Source organism: Festucalex cinctus, chromosome 6 (assembly GCF_051991245.1).
Source record: "Festucalex cinctus isolate MCC-2025b chromosome 6, RoL_Fcin_1.0, whole genome shotgun sequence".
In the NCBI taxonomy this organism is placed as follows: domain Eukaryota; kingdom Metazoa; phylum Chordata; class Actinopteri; order Syngnathiformes; family Syngnathidae; genus Festucalex; species Festucalex cinctus.
The window spans coordinates 21,164,475-21,185,113 of NC_135416.1; the positions used below are offsets into that span (position 1 = coordinate 21,164,475).

General features: G+C 39.3%; 1 protein-coding gene across 2 annotated transcripts in view; it reads left to right on the forward strand.

The window, feature by feature from the left end:
* Window positions 1–20,639, forward strand: part of pkd1a (polycystic kidney disease 1a) — a 68,615-nt gene that overhangs the window by 10,913 nt on the left and 37,063 nt on the right. For both annotated transcript variants that reach the window (XM_077525641.1, XM_077525642.1), the window contains exons 2-14: window positions 3,318–3,389; window positions 3,473–3,541; window positions 8,649–8,720; window positions 9,375–9,538; window positions 11,246–11,496; window positions 12,610–12,870; window positions 12,960–13,128; window positions 14,590–14,767; window positions 16,415–16,629; window positions 17,473–17,594; window positions 17,689–17,839; window positions 18,983–19,245; window positions 20,099–20,473. In XM_077525641.1, coding sequence (XP_077381767.1) covers window positions 3,318–3,389; window positions 3,473–3,541; window positions 8,649–8,720; window positions 9,375–9,538; window positions 11,246–11,496; window positions 12,610–12,870; window positions 12,960–13,128; window positions 14,590–14,767; window positions 16,415–16,629; window positions 17,473–17,594; window positions 17,689–17,839; window positions 18,983–19,245; window positions 20,099–20,473 — 2,362 coding nt within the window. The remainder of the gene's footprint in view (window positions 1–3,317; window positions 3,390–3,472; window positions 3,542–8,648; window positions 8,721–9,374; window positions 9,539–11,245; window positions 11,497–12,609; window positions 12,871–12,959; window positions 13,129–14,589; window positions 14,768–16,414; window positions 16,630–17,472; window positions 17,595–17,688; window positions 17,840–18,982; window positions 19,246–20,098; window positions 20,474–20,639) is intronic.

Genomic DNA, 20,639 nt, shown 5'->3' on the forward strand with positions numbered 1-20,639 from the left:
AATGTCACATTTATTAAGTGCCTTGAAGCAACAGGCACACGAAAAAACAAGGAGGGCAGAAAGAAAGGGTGAGGCAAGCAGCAGAGGCAAAGAGGGATGAAAGCGACCACAGAGCGGTCTGTGTTTAGTGGGTTAGTGGAGCGCCGGTCTCCACTCTTGGAGACTTTGACCACTCTGCCACCCTGATGCAGAAAATCAGATCTCTTATATGACCAGACCGACTGCACATATTCAAGACTTTCTTCTATTTAAACTCCCGTTACTATCACCAGGAGAAGTCTCCTTTCTTTTTGTGGACTTGTAGCTTTTCCATTATTCATATTCTTTCCTCTATGTGTGTGTGTGTGTCAGCGCTCCCATCCACCAGCTCAGAATAAGTGGCACCAGACAGGCCATATAAGGAGTGGTTAGATCATTGGCCACACCGTTAGTAAAACAGAACCATATGTGTGCTGTGGGTGTTTGTGAGCAGCACTATAGCTGGAGTGTGCCTTTGCCGTGTGTGCGCGCGTCTAATTAAAACCACGTGCGACGAAAGGTAGCGGAGAGAACGGGAGCTTGTTGCTAATAGACATGGTGAAGGTCACGTTATATGGTTATGATAAACACGCTCTGCTCGTCATGTCTCGTTTTGCCGTGAGCAGAAGGTGCGAAAGAAAAGTACGTTCCATATTCGGAGCCGATTTAAATGCGCACACCTGTTACATAAGGCGAGGTGTCAGCCTAATGTGCAAACTATCAGCTCGTCGATCAGGCGTCTTTTGTGCTCCCTCGTTTTATCTGCTGATGACTTTAGCAGAGGAGAAGGCTCTCTTGCTCTCCATCTTACACAGCTAGTCTGGAATGTACAGATGTTTCCTTTTGGGAATGGGCGTCCTGCTCGGTTCACACACACTAGAAAGAGAGTGAGCACGGGGAGCGTTCCCATACACTCCAACTCTCATTTGCAAGTTGTTTTTTAATACCCCCGGAGGTGATATTAGTGTCTACTGTGCGCATAACGAGGATGGAACATGTTAGGCACAAAGTGCTCTTTATTCGTTAATCATGTAACTTGAAGCCAGCGGCAGCAGCAGCAACCTGTTGTCTTGCAATCGCTCTCCATGTCCTCCCACAACCTCGGGCTCAGTCTATTCTTTCCTCTTTGTTTCACTGACCTCACGTGCGGCTCGGGCTTTACTGCGAAGCCCCAAACAAGCTGAAGTCACTCAAGTGTGTTCCACGCGGGCCCTCCTTGTTTGTGTTGGCAAAGGTTCGGCTCCTCTCACTTCCTTTGTCATGATGAATCGACGAACGGAATGAACGCCAAGCTCGGGTTAGTGCGATGACATCGTAGCACAATGTGGTAAAGTGTGAAGACATTTTGGATTTTGTGTTTAGGAGCGTAAAATACTAACTAAAATGACATAAGTGTAACAAGCGCTAGTGTAAAATAAGCTGTGATCTGAGTATGTAATGGCGAAAGCAATTGGGACAACCTGATTATGGCAGTATCAAGCTCTTTATGCTTAAAAAAATGTTATCAAATATGAATGAAATAAAGCTACCACAATATTATTGTACAATAAAATATCCTGTTAGTAGTGGTGTGAATTGCCTAGTATCTGGCGATTCAATCCGTATCACGATTCACAGGTCACTGTTCGATCCCGATACAAATCTGTAAGTCGATTATTGCATTTTTTTTTAACTCAAATTTAGAAAATACTAATCAGTAAACTTGTACATGTACACTGTACAATTTGATAATGTTGGCCACCATCCCTCTCAGTGTGGATGAACTCCTCCTGGTTGCCTTTCCTTACAGGGTTCTTCTGTGCCCTGGCATGTTGTGGTTTGTATATGTGTCTGTGGGTACGATCATGGGGAGGGGTGGCTTTTTCTTTTTACTGTATTGTGGATGTTTTATTTGTTCAGCACTTTGAGTTGCATTTGAATGGATGAAAAGTGCTATATAAATAAAGTTTGATTGATTGATTGATGTATTTAACTGAAACTTCATCACTGTATTTAACAAACAGGTTGCAATCTGTTTCATGTTTGAACAGCATTAAAATAAAATATTAAGTCTTAATGTTCCATTAACATAACATTCTTCCATGCTTAAAGTGTGAACCCTAGTCCTAAGTAACACTTTTTGTTGAGTATTTCCATCAAAAATTGATTTTTTAAATATCGATTCGGCCTCATATTGAATCAATACAAGAATTGCACGTTGTAATATCACGATAGATTGCCTACCTACCTATCTGTCTATCTGTCTATCTATCTATCTATCTATGTAAATACATGCTTTCGTGTGCCATGCGTTTGACACAAGTGTTTTTAATTTTTCATGCTGCTTTGGGTGTTGGTGTGACCAAACATAGACAACTTGATTTCAAGCTTTTCTACCTCAAGTGTAGCTTGAAATGATTCTCTGCAGCACGGGTCACAGACCTAAATGAAGCTGTAAGCTACTTCTTGGGAACTAGTTTGGATAAACATTTCTGAATTAAGAAACGTGTTCAAATGACCTTTAATAATGGTATTATTAGGGCCTGACATATTTGTCCAATATTAGCTCTTTTGAAGTAGTCAATAATCAGAATGATTCAGATTCAAAATCAGCTAATTTGTATTTACCGGTATTTATTTTTATATGTTACGTTCAAACCCCCAACCATGTGGAAAATCAGTCAATTTTTGCCTGTTATTCTCTTTGTTGTAAGTAAAACAAATACAAGGACAAAGTATTGTAAAGCAGTCAAATAGACCAATAAAGTGTGATGTGATTCAAGGACGATTTATTTTAAAGTGTAATGATTTGACTCGGTTCCATTCAGTGGGATTACCGATTTGGTTCGATATGGCACGGCTTAGTTCGAGAGGGTATGATGCAACAACCGTCATGGCTCACCTGTTTTCTGGGTCATGTGATGTTCACAAGTTGGACCCTCTACGGCTATGCGCTGTGATGTAATTTTCAGTCGACAACAAGTAGCAAAATTGCCGCCCCCTAAGATGGGTAAAGACAGGTGGATTTTTCTGCTTAATTCATATTCCTCAAACACAATATTAATCAGAACACTGTTTTTAGACTGGTGGGGGCGCATACAAAATATTATTGTTTTTTTTTTGTTTTTGTTTTTGTTTTTTTACTTGGCTTACCCTTTAATATAAGCTATGTCCGCAATAGCGTCTTCTCTCACTTTGTTCCATTTTCCAAGCACCACAGTTCTCAGTCTAATTCTGAAAATGTCGTATGTACAGCATAGAAAGTATAGTTTGTCTATATTTTTTTTATAGTCCATTTGATGTTTTTTTTCCCCCCACAGAGATCTATCTAAGAATCACATCTCATCTCTTGATACAACTCTGCTAAATCGACTCCCTGGTCTTCGAGAGCTGTGAGTACAAACAACCCTGTTTTTGTGTCTGTGACATCATCTGCGCAACCATTCAGTCAATCACATAGCGCTCCATTTTACAGATATCTACAAGGTAACAAGATTGTGATTCTGCCCAGAGGAGTATTCTGCTGTGGGCCTTTGTCAGTCCTGTGAGTACAACGTCAAGTGATCATCATTAACTCATTCACTCGCAGCCATTTTTACTGAAGCAACCCAGTTCGCTCCCGGCTCTTTTACTGGATTTTGACTGATTTTGCAAGGCCCACAGAATATTGTGTTCTGTTGCTATACGAACATGGAACCTACCAAAAGAAAGATTATAGTCTCTTCTTTCATTAGAAAAAAAGTATATTTCTGTCTGTTCCCGTTGTGCATCAATTAGCATGAGAATCATTATTCACAAGTCTGCTTAGAATTGTGGGGAAACAGCTTGTTTTCATCATGGCCCTGGTTAATCTACTATACTCTGCTGCCACCTGCTGACCGTTTTTGTAATGACTACCATTTTTTTACCTGTTCTCTGCAGTTGAGAGTCTGCATCAAAAAGGCTAGCATAAAAAAAAATCTGATAAAGACATCTTTGGGACACTTAATATATTTAAAATAGAATGTATTTATACGTCTTTGGGAGCATAAGAGGAGATACATAAAACATGGGCGTCTGTGAAAACGTTCATCTTGGTCCCATGGTACAGGAAAAAACAAGTCCATGAGCTAGCAAAAATAATTTGAAAAACAAAACAAAACACTCATTTGGAGGTTTGAATGTTAAAATTATAGAATTGAGAATTGCTTTGGCACATGGAGCTCAAGCTCCCTGCATTAAAAATAGCTTTTGGGAGGTTTTTTTTATTTTTTTTTTATTTTTTATTTTTAAGATTACCTCGTTAAAGAGAAACAAGTGAAGCACAACAACTACAATCAGTGTAGTGGTGGATTGTATATAATTTGCTTCTATGTCCGTCAAAATATGTCTTCATGTGAAACTAGTCTGTGGTGCACAAAAAGTAGGACTGTTGCCCTGGAATATACTGGGAAAAAAAAAAAAAGTATTTGCTCACAAATAATAAACCACCCTTACACACTAATCAAACCATGATTAAGTTAAATTACAGCTTACCCTCCCCGTCTGTCCATCCTCTCTCTTATTCCATTCATTACCTTATTTCTTCCACTTCTTTATTTCTTCCACCAATTGAAAAAAATGTTTGTGATGAAGGAGGGCTCTGGTGGTTTCCATTAGCTCCATCCAAAACCACCACAACAACGGCCCCATTATGTAGCGTGCTGGGTTAAAGGCTGGAAAGAAGTATGAGCAAGAAAGGCTAAGAGGAGTGAAATAAATGTTTGGTGGATTAAAAGAAAAGAGTTAGTAGTTAGTACAACATACACGTAACTGCATAACGTCTGCTGCAGACAAGACAACACAGTTTACAGCTTTGATTGGATCATTTTTAAAGGTGGTTTGTCCAAAACTGATTTTCTGTGACTGGTTCAAGATTTTTATAAACAGACAAATAACTAAAGGTTGGGGAAAAAACACATTACAGGCATGAGAAGTGTCACCGTAGCACCCAACTAGCCAGAAACAAAAATATGAGTGGATGTCGGGTGTTCTTGATGAAGCAGAAGCTGCCATGTATGTAACAGGCTGAACTCTGCAGGAGACTTGTACGTAGCGATCGTTTGCTGGCATACATACATGCATTTGGGCTGTTTATACAGACTAGGCTGGACTATGTATAACTATTATTGGATCTGTGCCAAAAATTCTGCCATGACAAAGATAATGTTTAGCTTGAAATGGATACGGGCCAGTAGGCAGTACAAGTGGCAGCAGCCTCATAAATTGAGGTGTAACATATTCTGTATTAAATTATATTCATGAAATCAGACCAACTTATCCCTAATTACGCTCAAGAAGCATGCATAAGATTATTATTATTTTTTTTACCTCATGAGGTGAAAAGATGAAACATGTTTAGATATTTGCCTCAAGGTCTTGTGAGACCAAAAAAAAAAAAATCAAAAAAATGACACGATCCTGCGCGGCAGTGTGCGGCAGGCTTTCAGCAGTGTTAATGTCAATCCCTGCCTGCTTGGCACAACTCACAATTGTTTTGCAAATGCAATTAATCATTCAGCCTATTCAGCCCTATTTAGTACCTCTATACATGAGATGAAAGCTAATAACTATTTGGGTACTAGGGGTGTTAAAAAAAATCGATTCGGCAATATATCGCGATACTACAGCACGCAATTCTCGAATCGATTCAATAGGCAGCCGAATCGATTTTTTAACATCCTTTTTTGATGGAAAAATATTCAACAAAATGTCGAACTTTCACACCGTCAGTATGGAAGAATGTTATATTAATGGAACATTAAGCCTTAATATTTTTGTTTCAATGCTGTTCACACATGAAAAAGGTTACAACCCGTTTGTTAAATACAGTGGCTCACTGACTGAAGATTCAGATCAATAAAAAATTTCATTTTCATACAAATCTTACAGTGTGCATGTACAAGTTTACTGAATGGTATTTTCTAAATTTGAGTAAAAAGTCGCAACAATCGACTTGTAAATTCATATCGGGATTAATCGGTATCGAATCGAATCGTGACCTATGAATCGAATCGCCAGGTACGAGGCAATTCACACCCCGATTGGGTACATACATATATTATACAGCTGCAGTATCTCAGTAGAGCAGAGTGTCACACTTGTTTTTATGGTTGGCCTTTTTGTACTTAAGGTTGTCCTCAGGGGGGTAGTTATAAGAGTGAAACCACAGAAATGTCTTGTTGCTAGGCGAGTAACTGCGCCAAAAATCGTAGTTTGCTACTTTGCTTCATACTTGGTTTTAAAGCCACTGTTGGGTTCACATTTGGTACAGTAAGGGAACAAAATGCAAAAAAACTGTGTATATTTTGTCTGATCAGGAATAATAAAATTTAAACTAAAACATTAATAGTTTAGTTCTTTCATTTTTAGGAAATGCAACATAAATTGTCTTTTTTTTTTTGGCTTGTGATGGTTACAAGACAAGTGAAACTAACCTAACAGTTTGACCAATGTGAATCATTAGGCTATAAAAATTTGTTTGTTTTTTTTTGCCTTTTCTGATGTGACTAGAGAGACTGTTTAAAATATTTTTTAATTCTGCACTGACATTCATGTTCGCCTGATATTTCACATGAATGAACAGTCACACACGTTTGACATTATGACAATTTTAATCAATTATTCCCAGTGATAATGTCATCCATTTGTAATTATAGTTTATTGGCATGAAGGAGAAGCATGATTAACATCTTAGTGTTTGTATTATTTGTATCATACATATAGGCTGACCTTTAGAATGTTCATGTATAAAGTAGTTTAGCATTTCTGAGTTTAATGATATACAAGCAGAAAAAAATAGCATAATGCCAAGTATTTGAAACAGTAGAAGAAAGCTTGCTCTCACTTCTACCTGGATTGAACAGTAATTGCTAACACGTGTATCTGTCCTACTGCTTAATTTTCTAATGTCATAATATCAGACTGAATAGTGTCCCCTCTTTCCTTCACATGGCATGAGGCAACAGCAGTCATATCTTTCATGTGGAACTTTTATGCGATTTGAGAATGATATTAAGTTTGCATTCCGCAGCACATGCCACTAAAAGATACCTCAGGGAGAACACATTAAAAAGCTTGAAAACAAACAAATTTAATACAACTTTTGAAGAACAAACACTTGGCGGAACATGTTGGGTTTTTGAGGCTCACAGCAGAGAAGCAAAAAGGCAGATGGAGCGGCAGTAAACTGCAGCTAAAGCAGCGCACAATGGGCAACACGCACCCGTATTAGCGTGACAGTCAGAAGGCTAACCAAAATGAAAAATAAATAAATAAATAAATAATCCATCAGACTAAATGACCTGCTTTCTCACTTGCAGCCCCACTATGTGCTCCTTGGTTGCTAATATTTCATGGTCATAGAATGTAGTGCCATTTAGTGGTGAACAAATGGAATGATTATGAAGCATAGTCACTACTACGATGTTTCAGACAGGCCGCACTTATCAAGCCTATCAGCAATTACTACCAATTATAATTTTGGAGTGAGTGAGCGAGAAAGAGCTAGCGTGAGCAGCTAAAAAAAGAGCAGCTATAGCAAGAACTAGCTGGATTAGCTAACAAGCGTGTCTAGCGGGAGAAGCTAGCAAAAGCTAAGCAGATGGAGACAAGCTGCATGATTAGACTTACGATTATATTATATGTATATATAAATGTATATTTATATGATAGAGCATATTTTTTTGCACATTATTGAAATTAATAGTGGGTTTTTAAAATACAGTATATGATTAGTTCACCACTAGATAGTGCTAAACACACATTATCCCTTTAACTCTCAATGCCAAAAATGACTTACCGGTAAGTTGTTCATTAGAATCAAAACATTCAATGCCAAGTATGAGTAATGTCGTTTGATCACTTTTTGTTTGGGTTTTATACTGTTCCCTCTTAAAAGTTCTTGAGGAGTGGCAATGAGCCAAACTGCCAGCTGAGGGTATCGGTGCATCTTTTTAAATGTAATGTTACCTCTGCAAGCCACCTGTTCACAGTGTCATAGCAGCCGCGTGTCAGTCAACAGACTTTTAGTCAGACAATCTGCATACACTCCAATGGGCAACATATATGTGTACAGAATTCACAGAGATAAGTGTTAGCTGAAAGTACCATGTGAGTGTCAAAAATGAAAAAGCACAACAATTTTGGAAATATGACGAGGACAAGAAGGACGTCACGTGAACAGCCACTAACAGCTGGCAAGCCATTCTGGTGAGGTGTTATGACAGCAAAGATATTAGCAGAAAGTTGCAGTTCTGCTTGATATGTTTGTTCGCACAAAACACTTTTTTTCTCTTGATATTGGTCAAAACGGTTTAATTTCTTAAAATTTACAGATGTACCAAATGCTGATTATTAGAGAATGAAAAAGGTAGAATCAAACTTTTTTTTTCTAAAAGAAAGAAGTGAGCCTTTTCATTGTGTATATTTGCTGTGCAGTATAAGTAATCATAGAACACAATATTTTGTGCGTCTTAAAATCAGTCAAAAGGCTCTAAAATTGTTACTATTACACTTTAATGATTGTCTTTCTGAAAATAATATGCTGGCATTGAAGATGAAAAGATGGTCCTAACCAGAAATTGGATATTTTTATTCCTGATGTCAACATTTGTCTGCCTTGTTTCTTACAGTGATTTGAGCAACAACCAAATCACCAAGATAGAAGAAAGAATATGTGACGACCGGTGCAATTTAACACTAATGTAAGTAGCCGCAATTCTAGTTTGCTATACCTCCTGTACTTCTATTTATAAATGTAGCCGTACTTTTTTTTTTTTTTTTCCCAGCAAGATACTCATTCACTGCAATGGTATCTTCAAAAACACACACACAATGTTACCAGTCAATCACAGAACGGACACATAGAGACAACCAAGCAGTCACTGTCACATTCACACCTACAGGCAATTTAGAGTCTTCAGTCTATTATTACCATATTTTTGGACTGAGCGAGAACCCATGCAATCATGGGGGGGAACATGCAAATGAAGAAGAATATATTAATTTCCTGTTCATGTTCCTCACAGCTTTTAACGAAAGCTGTATAACATTATATTGTTGAATATAAAACACTCTTTATACTGTGTATGACACTTTATTTTTAAAATTATATCATCAATGTATTGTATTAATATTTCTCAATGGAATGGAGGCGCCGCTCTCCAGGGCATCATCATTCTTGTCATTTTTAACTGTGTTTAGACACTGATTATCGAAACCTTTCTTGTAAAAGAATTTAATCACCATGGCCTTCTTGTCGCACAGTTAGACAACAGCCTTGCCAGTGCATTATTGTGGCATGATTAGATATGATCAAATCTTGTCGTTCTTCTGTGTCCATGTCTTTTATCATACAGTGATCTAAGCAGTAACCCCTTCGAGTGCGACTGCAAGCTCTTCCACTTGGTCAACTGGCTGCAGGAGAAAGGGGTTCAAGTTCGCCGGCCTGATGCCATGCTCTGCAACCAACCTCCTGAGGTCCATGACCACCCTCTCCTCACCGTCAGAGAGCACACCTGCGGTACGAAACGATAACACTCAAAAATACAAGATGCAGCATTTACAGAGCTAAGCAATAAATGGAAGCTTCCTGTCTTTCTTTTTAAGCCAAGTGTCTGTTTGTTTGTTTTTTAAATTGAAGGATTTAACTTTATTAGCATATAAGACATATAAAGGCAACTGATGGATTTTGATTGTGACTACTGGCCAGCTGGCATTCCTACTCGTTTAAACTCACTACAGCTTCCCCTGCTATATCGCAGTTTATCTAGTTGTGGGAATGCTGAAAGCACATATTGTCCAGTTTTTTAATTAAACTCTCTTTACGTTTAACTAACTCCCTCTGGAAGGATAGACAGGACAGGCACGGCGGATACAACTCAACCGTTTATTCTATTATTTCGCACACGCACACATCAACGCACTCAGACAATACCTCACATACGCGTTCGCTGTACTCAGCGTTAGCTAGTTAGTAGCAGTAGTAGTAGTGGTAGTGTTAGCAATAGTAGTGGTACTGTTAGCAATAGTAGCGGTAGTGTTAGCAATAGTAGTGGTACTGTTAGCAATAGTAGCGGTAGGTCGCAAACCGTCGAGGCGTCCCGGTCCTGACATTCAACAAGCCAGCTCGACTTAGATACCATATATAGAGTGCCCCGCCCACCCCATACACACAGGTGCAAGTCATCCATAATTAACTACGACCGGAACTCGGTACACAAATAATATCATTTAAATATATGTGGACACAAATTTATGCACTACATAATACTGTAAATTAAATTGGCACATCACTTTGAAACGGAAAAATGTTTTACATTGCAGGAAAGTTCTACACATATGTTATTTAGCTTTTTATTCTACCACACTTTTTTGCCCTGTAATAACTCCCACATAATACTTCCGATTTACACCGTTCAAATTTCAACTTTCTTAAAAAATTCACGCCATCTGATTTCACAGTACTTACAGTATTCACACAATTTAATGTTAAATATCAACTTTTCCCCATTCATTTTCAATGGGACTGACATTGAACTTTTTCTAAGTTCCACTTTCCACGCCCACTTCCATACATACAACTTCTCTCATCATTACCAGCGCTGTGATACTGCTTAGTGGCGCACGTGGTGGAATGCATTGTCCAGTAACCAGGAGGTCGTGGGTTCACACCTCGCACCTCCGACTGTACATTGCAAATGTATCCATGGCAATTATGCCATGTAATAAGTGATTACACGCATACCAACTTAGTTCTATTTTTCCATCTTAAATGAATGGCGGGTACTGCATACCTAGTTGGTGCTATTGCGTGAATTTAAATTTTATTTTTTGCATTTTTCCATTGGATATCATTAGTTCCATTTTTCCATCTAAATGAATGGAGGGTACGTTCAGATAACACTTTTACATATAAATAGGCCATTAGCCATGATTTTCAACAAGCCAAGTTGGCTCACATGTTAAATACTTGCCTGGCGTTACGGAGACATGCAAGTGTGTTGGTTCAAATCTTGCTTGGGAAATATTTTATTAGCATTCAGCTTTCAGCATTCCCACTGAATTTCTGCAGAAATTTCACTTTGTCTTGTTATTAGTTACTAGTGTAACAAAATACCATAAGAAAGAAAAGTCCACCCATACATACAATTAGACAGAGCTTTGTGCTAAACTTGCGCTAGGCACGAAACTAATGCCCAAAGTATTCAATCCCTTGTCTTTTTTCCAGGTCTGAATTACGCCGCTTGTCTTGAGGACAACAGCAGTGGAGGAGGAGGACGGCGCGAACTTGTCATCTTCTCGTCCTACACGCCGGGCAACTTCACGCGTGAACAGTGTAACAGCATGTGCTTCGCTGCGTCGCAACGCTATGGCGGCCTGGGCGCGAGTCAGGAGTGTCTCTGCAGTACAAACTCCGAGCCCAACTTGATCAGTGAATCTCAGTGTTCTGCTGCCTGTACCAACCCCAGTGTCATGAAGGTACATACTGACACCAAAAATCAATGCGTGTACTGCACTCTCAGGCTCACTCTTACGGTGGACCAAAAATGCCAAAATAAAAAAATAAAATAAAAATAAATTAAATTGAAAATAAAAACAGGTTTAAAAAATAGGATTCAAAAATTAAATACAAAAAATAAATATAAATAGAAATGAAAACAACAAAAAATATACTATATATATATATATATATATATATATATATATATAAAAGTAAAATAAATACAAAAATAAAAACAAGATTTAAAAAAAATAAATAAACATAAAAATAAATGAGGAAATAAATTCAGTTGTCCATTGCTGGAGCTCTCCATGCATGCTGTCTTGTTCGCTGACCTGCTTACTCTACCATCAAAAGGCAACGGTAGAGTCAAACCCAAGACATGCCTAGGACCGCCCCCTCATTTGAATAGCATTTCATGACGCATTTCATTTTGATTGATATTTAAATCATTCATATATTTTTGTATTTATTTCCATATTTTTATATTTACACTAGAGTATCTTTAGTTTTTAGTCTCTATTTTATTTTGTATTTATTTGTACTTTTATTTTTTATCTATTTATTTATTTAGATTTTTCATTGTTTTTATTTCCATTTATATTTCATTTTTTAATTCTATTTTTATATCTGCTTTCATTTCCACTTGTATTTATTTATTTATGTATTTAGATTTTTCCATCCATCCATCCATTTTCTTGACCGCCTATTCCTCACAAGGGTCGCGGGGGGTGCTGGCGCCTATCTCAGCTGGCTCTGGGCAGTAGGCGGGGGACACCCTGGACTGGTTGCCAGCCAATCGCAGATTTAGATTTTTCATTGTTTTTATTTCCATCTATATTTCATTTTGTATTTCATTTTTTTCATTATATTTTCATATCCGCTTTGATTTCCAGTTTTATCTATTTATTTATTTATTTAATTAATTATTTATTTATTGGCCATTTTTGGTTCTCCATACACTCCACCCACGGAAGACTGGAGCATAAATTTCATTTTTATTTGCAATCGTAAAAAAAGTATTTTATTTTATTTTTATTGCAGCACGGTCCTTCTAATGCGTCTGCTCTGGTTCTTCATGTGGTTTACAGGAATGTGGGTGGACTCTAGCCCAAGTTGTATTCGCAGTAGACTTCTCAATTGTGCTGAATGCCCTCCCTGTACAAAGCGTTCACAACAACATCAATCTCTCAGCTTCCTCCTCCGTCACGCCAGTAACGTTATCCTGGGATTTTGGCGACCTTTCACCTCGTGTCAACACCTCAGCAACAGAAGTCACCAAGGCGATGCACAAATACGGACTTCCAGGAAAGTATGTGGTCAGTTTGACAGCCTGGGCTGGACACAAGGAGGTGAGAGGGACACCGCTGAGATTTTCTTTTTGTTGATGCTGTAATAAAGGTAAAATTTCAAATTTCATCGTACATTTCTATGTGTTTAGGTGTCTGCACGTAGAGACGTGACTGTGGCATTTCCTTCTAAACTGGAGTTGCACTGCCCACCGCTTACGGTGGCCAATGGGAGCCTGGAAATCATACTTGTCAGCTGGGGAGCTCTTGGCTTAACTGTGGACTGGGAGATCACAAAAAACGATGTGCAGGTTGCAAAAGGTGAGGAAGAAACACTCCATCAAATCCAAAAATCTTTACAGCACTGTATGTTAAAAGTGTATGTTTGGACCACAAAAGGATCTTTTTTTGAATTATAGATACATGGCAGGAGTCTTTAAAGGTACAGAATAAGCACTGAGAGTTTGATCTGCCACACAACACATGTTGCAAGTAACCTAGTCACAAAAATGACCTTTGGCTATTGGTCAGATGTATCTTTGCATGTATAATGTATCTCAGAGCTGATGGACTGCTCACCAGTCAACCACAGGTCTGAATAAAGAGAGATGGACACTTGACAGTCTCCAGTGAACATGGATTTTTTATTTTTTATTTTTAAAACTTTGGGGTACCCAAGCAAAACAAATGTCTCCCCCCCAATAACGGAACAGACGCACGTGTTCTTGGCATAAAAACTGGCCCATCTTCATTTTCATGGCAAGGCTAATGTACCTTGTTGGGCGTTCCAGTGGGCCAAGAGCATTTTCTATTATACGTGTTACGATGTGGAGGGACCCAAAGGCGGTGAAACCAGGCAGGAAGAGGACTGACAGGAATGAGAATAACTTTATTGACTGGAACCAAGATGGTGATGGGACAGAACGTGAGCAAACTGGGCATGACGTGAGAGAGGAATACTCGACTTAGCATTACGTAAGAGGCTGGAGTAGATGGGGAGACTGGAGAAGACGAGGAGACTTGAGGAGACTTGGAGACTTGAGGAGACGTGGAGACTTGGAGACTTGAGGTGACGTGGAAACTTGAGTAACGTGGACGAGAGAATACTTGAGAGAATACTTGGTGTGGAAGAGAGAACACTTGACCAGAACGTAGAGAAACTTGACCAAAAAGTTCCTCAAGTGAATGTAACGGAGTAAATGTAACTCGTTACTACTCCCTTCTGCCTATAAATATGTGTACTTTGCACATGCCAATCTCCTGCATGGAATCCAGCGAGTCCGCTTTGCTTTCACAGTGCAGACTGTTCGTCTGTCCAGCACTGATTTTAAAAGGAATTAGGGGAGCCGCTTTGATTGGCTGCGACTCAAGTCGACTGTGTTCACACCCATAAAGCTCAAATGCCCTTTTCTAACTGTGTCTGTCTGCATTAGACTTGCGCCGAGCATGAAAATATGTCCCTATATTTCTAGTCTATTTAAGTCTACCTGTTCCAATACCTCTGCTCACTTAGGGAAAAATAAACATTACAAGTAATGCTGTCTTCTAAGTCTGTATCAGTCTAGATGTACAATATATTAAATATGGAAATAAAAGTTTAAATATTCTCTTGTCTGACAGTAAACTTTTATGCCAAATCCCATTTTTTGTCTGAAGTAAATATAAAGGAAATTGTATTTACTTCAGTTACCATACTTTTGGAGAAGAGTACATTTTTGCTGGTCCTTTCATAGAAACAGTTATATTTTGTGAAAATTTTTGTTTTTGTTTTCCCTTTGCCAGCCTCTCCTCACTGTCCAAAAGATGGGGTCTACCATATCGAGTCCTCATGCTGTTTCCAGATTGTTCCGGCAGAGATGAGCTGGACTGATGCTCACCAACAATGTTTAGATCGCGGCGGGGATCTGGCAATAGTCAGAGGTGACACGCTGCGCAACGTGCTGGCTGATAAAGTCACACAGTGAGTGTTTCTCTCTAGATTAAGTGTGGAAGTGTTATCTTTGGGATCTCTTTTTTGAATTGAATGTGGTGTAGGTCTTGGTGTTTATTAGACTGACACAAAATGGCAATAGCTTGTGGCTATTGGTCAGTCTAAAGATGGAAAGTGGTTATTGTTGCAATGTGCCATTCTGTTGTAAATGTACGAAATCTATTTTACAACTGTGGCTACTCTCCAACTCCTTAGTAAAATGTTCTAAATGTACAATGAAAGGGTATTATCAAGTTTTTAATATTCAACCTGAGTGGATGATTGTGCTTACCTTATGTAAATATCCTTATTGAAACATAAAATTCAAGCACAACAAGAAACAAGACACGTAGCCTACTGTATAGAACTATTACTGTACTGTAAAACTGAGACAGGATTTTTGCTTTGGGAGTGGGATCGGACAGGAGTGGATCCGTCTAGTCCGTGTAAATGACTAACACCTGAGTAAAAAACAGACTAAGATATAAGTGGGTAGAAGCACACTTCTTTGAGCTGCGTACTTATGGCAATGCTAAAGCTTTTTATTGATTCCCATTACTTTTGATGAGAACATCACCACTGCCAGTGCCAACATGGCCGTCGTCTTGGCAACTATTAAAAAGTCAAATAAACACACTGATCAATATAAACATAAAATGAGCGATTATTTTTAAAAAATTGTAAAGTATTTGTCAACATTTGTAGTGAATTCGAGCATTCAAAAATATGTAAGTGCAAAGTATTTTGTAAACATAGACACCACAATAAACTTGATGTTGTCAGTGTATCTACTCAGCATTTTATTTGTACGTCACAATTTAAGGACCAAGTGGGTTTGATAACGTAACCAAATGTACATTTGGCTAGTACTACTGTATATGTGTTTTGAGTTTAATTTATATGAGGTGATGTAGATCAGATGAGCTACACTGAATTCTCCTGTTATAGTTGAGATCATAAGTTTGGTGTTTAGCTTTGAAGGTCAAGAACGCCACATCTGGAAAAGCACAGCTGCCTGCTAACTTTGACACCCTACGAAGAAGAGACTTTGTCGGTGTGTGCGCGTGTGTGTGCGTGTGTGTTGTTGATTGTTGCTAGACTGTGGAAGAAATGAGAAAAAAGCGACTGTAATGAGTTTCTCCCCACCCAGCCTCCTCGTTTGTCATACCGCCCACCATGGCTTACATAAGAAACTTATTTCTGTCCCTCTTTATTTGTTTGTTGCCCGAGTCCCTCTTTTGATTTTTATTTGCTTGTATTTTAACCCCTGTCCACTTCAGATGTCGTTTTCACAGATGTGACGAGTGGACAAAATACTTGGCAAATAAAAGTGAAAAGAAATGGATTGAAATGACTTTCTCAAGGCTATATTATCAAAACACTAACCTAAAACACATTTAGTTGAACAACTTGTAGTGACTTTGATGCTTTCGTTTTGTGTCAAAAAGCAGTTTGTGTTCAGTTAAACAGTCAGACGGATTAAGAGAGATCGTCTAACAGTGTCCGAAAGTCTTGTCAAGAGAGCTGTTCATTTCACATGAAACTTCTCCTGTGTGTTTGTTAACATTTTGAGTGACCACAATACTGAGAAGTAAGATGTGTTACATGTAACCTGTTTTTTTTTTTTTGCCTCACCAGGGAACGGGGAGTGTGGCTTGGATTGAGCGATGTCACTTCCCCGGGCACTCTGCGCTGGGTCAACGGCTCTGAGGCCCAGAATGGAGAGGAAGGCTTGGCACCTCGTTTTCCCATCTCCCGTGGCAACTCTTGCGTGTCCCTTGATCAGCGTGCTCAGACCAGTTTGCACCCATGCAACACCAAACGGGCATTTGTCTGTCAGTATAGCCCTCAAGGTATGTTTTCAGATGGACAGTACACACGGACATTCAAAACAAACTGAGCGAGAAGTGTGCATACATAAGTCTGGGATTGATGGATAACGAAATGAATCAATGACTATCATAATCAATGTACTGTATATGACTGATACGTTTAGTAAGAATTGATGGGGATGGCTTCTACCCGTCAGCCCTGCTTTCGGATATCAACGTTGCAAATGATGTGAGCGATGTAGCCTGTTGTAATAATGTTTCCGAAAGGAAAAATCCATAAAAACAAAAACAAACAAACAAACATCAAACATGAAAGCTATTGTTACCCACTGGAATAATGGATTATTATTTTTTTTGCTTGTTTATAACAGTGCCTACCTAAGTTGGGTTAGATGGCCAATGGTATGGAATAATTTGACCAAAATAACAAATAAATAAATTAAATAAATAAATAAATAAAAACAACAAAAATATATATACATGAATAAAGTAAAAATAAATACATAAATAAATAAAAATAATAATAAAAAAATCCATTTAGATTTATATTTTGTATGTATTTTTTTACTTATTTTTTTTATATCTGTTTTTATTTTCACTGTTCTGTATTTATTATTTATTTTTCATGTTGGCATTTTGTGTCCTCAATAAGAGGAGTCCAAACTGACGTCTAGATTGAGATGCATGTTTAGTTTTCGTGGGGTCTTGGAATGCTTTTTATCAGCTCTCCAGTATTACAGGATTTTTAAGATCTGGGGACAACCACAGCTTTAAAGGCAGCAAGGGCAACTTTCCTGGAGACTTTCAAAACTTATTTTTCCCAATTGATCTTATTTTCTTTGTTGTTGTTTTCCCCTCTAATAGTACAAGTTCCAGATGCAGGGATCTACATGGTTGGCCTGGCAGTGTTTCCCTCCCATAATTCATTGCTTCTAGCGCATGTTGCTTCATTCTCTACTGCACAAACAGCCAACGCTGGCATCGAGGTGAAGAGAAACATCAACTTGTTTGACTCCAATTTTATCTCTTAAATCAGTCTTGTTTCCAACATGTTTCTATTTTGTTATGTTCCTCCTTCAGTTATTGCTATTCCCGGCACTGAGCTTTGTTCAGCCGGGTCGTCTGTCCTCCCTTGAGTTTGTCGTGCAGGAGCGTAGCTCACATGTCCACATCCGATTCCAGATTTACCGACCCCACTGTTATTATCCCGGCCTGCACCTGCTCCTGCCCGGTGAGTCTCGCCCACAAATGACCCGTAAAATACAGCTCAACATTCCTGCTGTGCATCAGCAGGTGCTAAGAAACACACCTGCGCTCACACCTTGACAAAACAAGTGTCTACACACATGCACACACGTGTGGCGACTACTGTTCGGCGACGAAGGGACGCTTAGCCTGGCAGGGGTCAAGAAAATATCATAATTATGTAACTGCTGTGGAGCAAAGCAGTAGCGGAGCTATCGCTTGCTAAGCAAAGCTGGCATATATTACTCTCCTAGAAAACAGCGTTTATTATTTTTTGTTTATTTACCGGAATTTTTCAGACAAAATGCGGCCCGAACCGTTGAATGTACCGGCACAAATGAGGTATCAAACGATGCGGCCCGATCTGACTTGGCGAGGAATTAACTTTTTTCGGAATTCCGAGTTACCATGGCGACACAATTCCCCCCCCAAAAAAACACCAAAAGGTCCCATAGGAATGAATGGAGAAGGGAGGAAAAGATCCACAAATCAAGCACCTAGGGATTGATGTAATTTAAACAGGAAGTGACTTGATTTCAACAGGAAGTGACCCGGAACTGACCTGATTTCAACAGGAAGTGAATTGATTTCAATAGGAAGTGACCCAGAAGTGACCTGATTTCAACAAGCAGTGCACTGCAGTGCCAGTTACCATGGTGACGCAATTCCCCCCAAAAAACACCAAAAAGGAATGAATGGAGAAGGAGGGAATAGAGCCACAAATCAAGCACCTCGGGATTGACATAATTTCAACAGGAAGTGACTTGATTTCAATAGTAAGTGACCCAGAAGTGGCCTAAAATCAACAGGAAGTGCCCTGATTTCAACAGGAAGTGTCTTGTTTTCAACAGGGTTTGGCAAACTGTTCAGTTCATGCGGCTTTCCACCTTGCAAGAGTCAGCAATCACATCCAAAACTTCCGCGGGAATTTTCTAGTGTTGATATAGCACTGGAGGAAACATTCTTATTGTTACATTAATAACCTTTCTGACCGTGTCCATCTAAACTGACTATTATCACCTCGATAAGTCAGGATTTTACTGACTAACTCACAAAGAGTCCCGTGAGTGTATATTTTGTAATGAATTCTATGAATTATCTAAAATAAATGAGGGTCTTTCTGCCTTAGGTTGCCATGGTCCAGTTTGCGCACCAGTGGCGATATGTGTCCCAGATGCCTCCAGGGACGCTGATCCACCTTCTTGCCCCCAACTTCAACAGTGGTGTCCATTCCAGCACCGATGCCTGGACCTCTCTAGTCCTTGTCAGCCATCTTCCTGTCCTAATTGCACCCAAGCTCACCATCTTCCACCTGGCGCCATGAGGCCCCGATATACCTTACAGGATGAGGTGGCCTTCACACTGCCTGCAGGACCAGCTGCAAATGTTCTGGTGAGAGTGTTATTTAGTCACAGTCAGCATTTTCAGTGATTGTCTTTGGATGTGAATTTTTTTTCAAATGGAAATAGTTAACGACTTCCAGATTTAATTTGACATTGTTTACGGGCAGATTGGATAAACAGCTAAGGGATTACAGCTGTTCGCCATTGCGCTGCAAAAACTAGAGATGAGTTTAGCATTATAATAAAGTGGACCTTCAGAACTCAAACACAATCCTTTCCAGATTACTTTTTGACCTCTGACTTGAATCAATGTTAACTGGAAATAATAGAAATGGAATGAATCTGTTGCATAAAGTTTTGAAATACTGCTGTACAGCTAATTTTTTCAGAAACATTTTAGCGTAGTCAATGTCAAAAGGATGTTAAAGAGGAAGCTCATGTTGAGCAACCTTAACATTTTCTTTACAATAATATAATCAGCCCAACTATGTAGCCCAACTACTCTAAGCAAAGTATTCTGATTAATATTTTGTTTGTGAAATCAAAGGTTACTCAGGGCTCAGGTAACAACCAATTAAGGCTTTGCTTTCGAACATCGCATGACCACGTGACCAAATTACATGGCCAGGTGAGCTGTAATTGGCCGTTACCTGAGTCCCGAGCAACTGTGATGTCATTTTCAGTGGACAGCAAGTAGCAAAATGGCTTCTTGTGAGGATATCAGCTTTGTGTTCAATTAAACAGGCCCAAATTTTGCACTATGCTAGTGAATGAGTATATGATGTAAATTTTTTTGTTTGGTGGTGAGCCATGACATTTTTTAGATGTTTTAGCTCAATGAAGGTTGGGAAATGATGTGTATCTGAGAGTGAACATTCACTCTCCTAATCCGCTTTGCTCAGGTACAAGAGGAGTTGGAAGACCTCTTGATTTCCGCCGGAGACGTCATTGGCCTTCAACACGATGCTGGCCCAGCGTCCCTTCTTCGCTGCCAGTCCTCTCCAACCTCACAGTGGCGACAGTCTGTCTTAGCCCTCAACCGTTCCAAGTGGATCTTAATTAACACCAGCAAAGAGTCAGCAGACAGTTCAGCTGGCCACAATGTTGACCCTCGACCCCATCTTGACTTGGATCCACTGCTGGAGGCTGGTGAGGGAGACTGGTTGGAAGAAGTGATGTGCCCCATCAGAGTGCTCTACGTGGGACACAGCGAAATCCCTCTGCAGGGAGCACAGCTGTCTGCCGGCCTGTCCCAGCCTGGACTCTACACCCTGCAGGTATGACGTAAGACCATGCCAGATCCCAGCATGCATTTGACCCATATCAATCTAAAAACATCTACTCTGACTCGTAACAGTTTTTAACTGAAAATATGAACGTTACATTGGTTTAATTAAGCCCCCTTTTGTAATAAGCTCTGCCAAAGTTAGCCAACTAGTGACT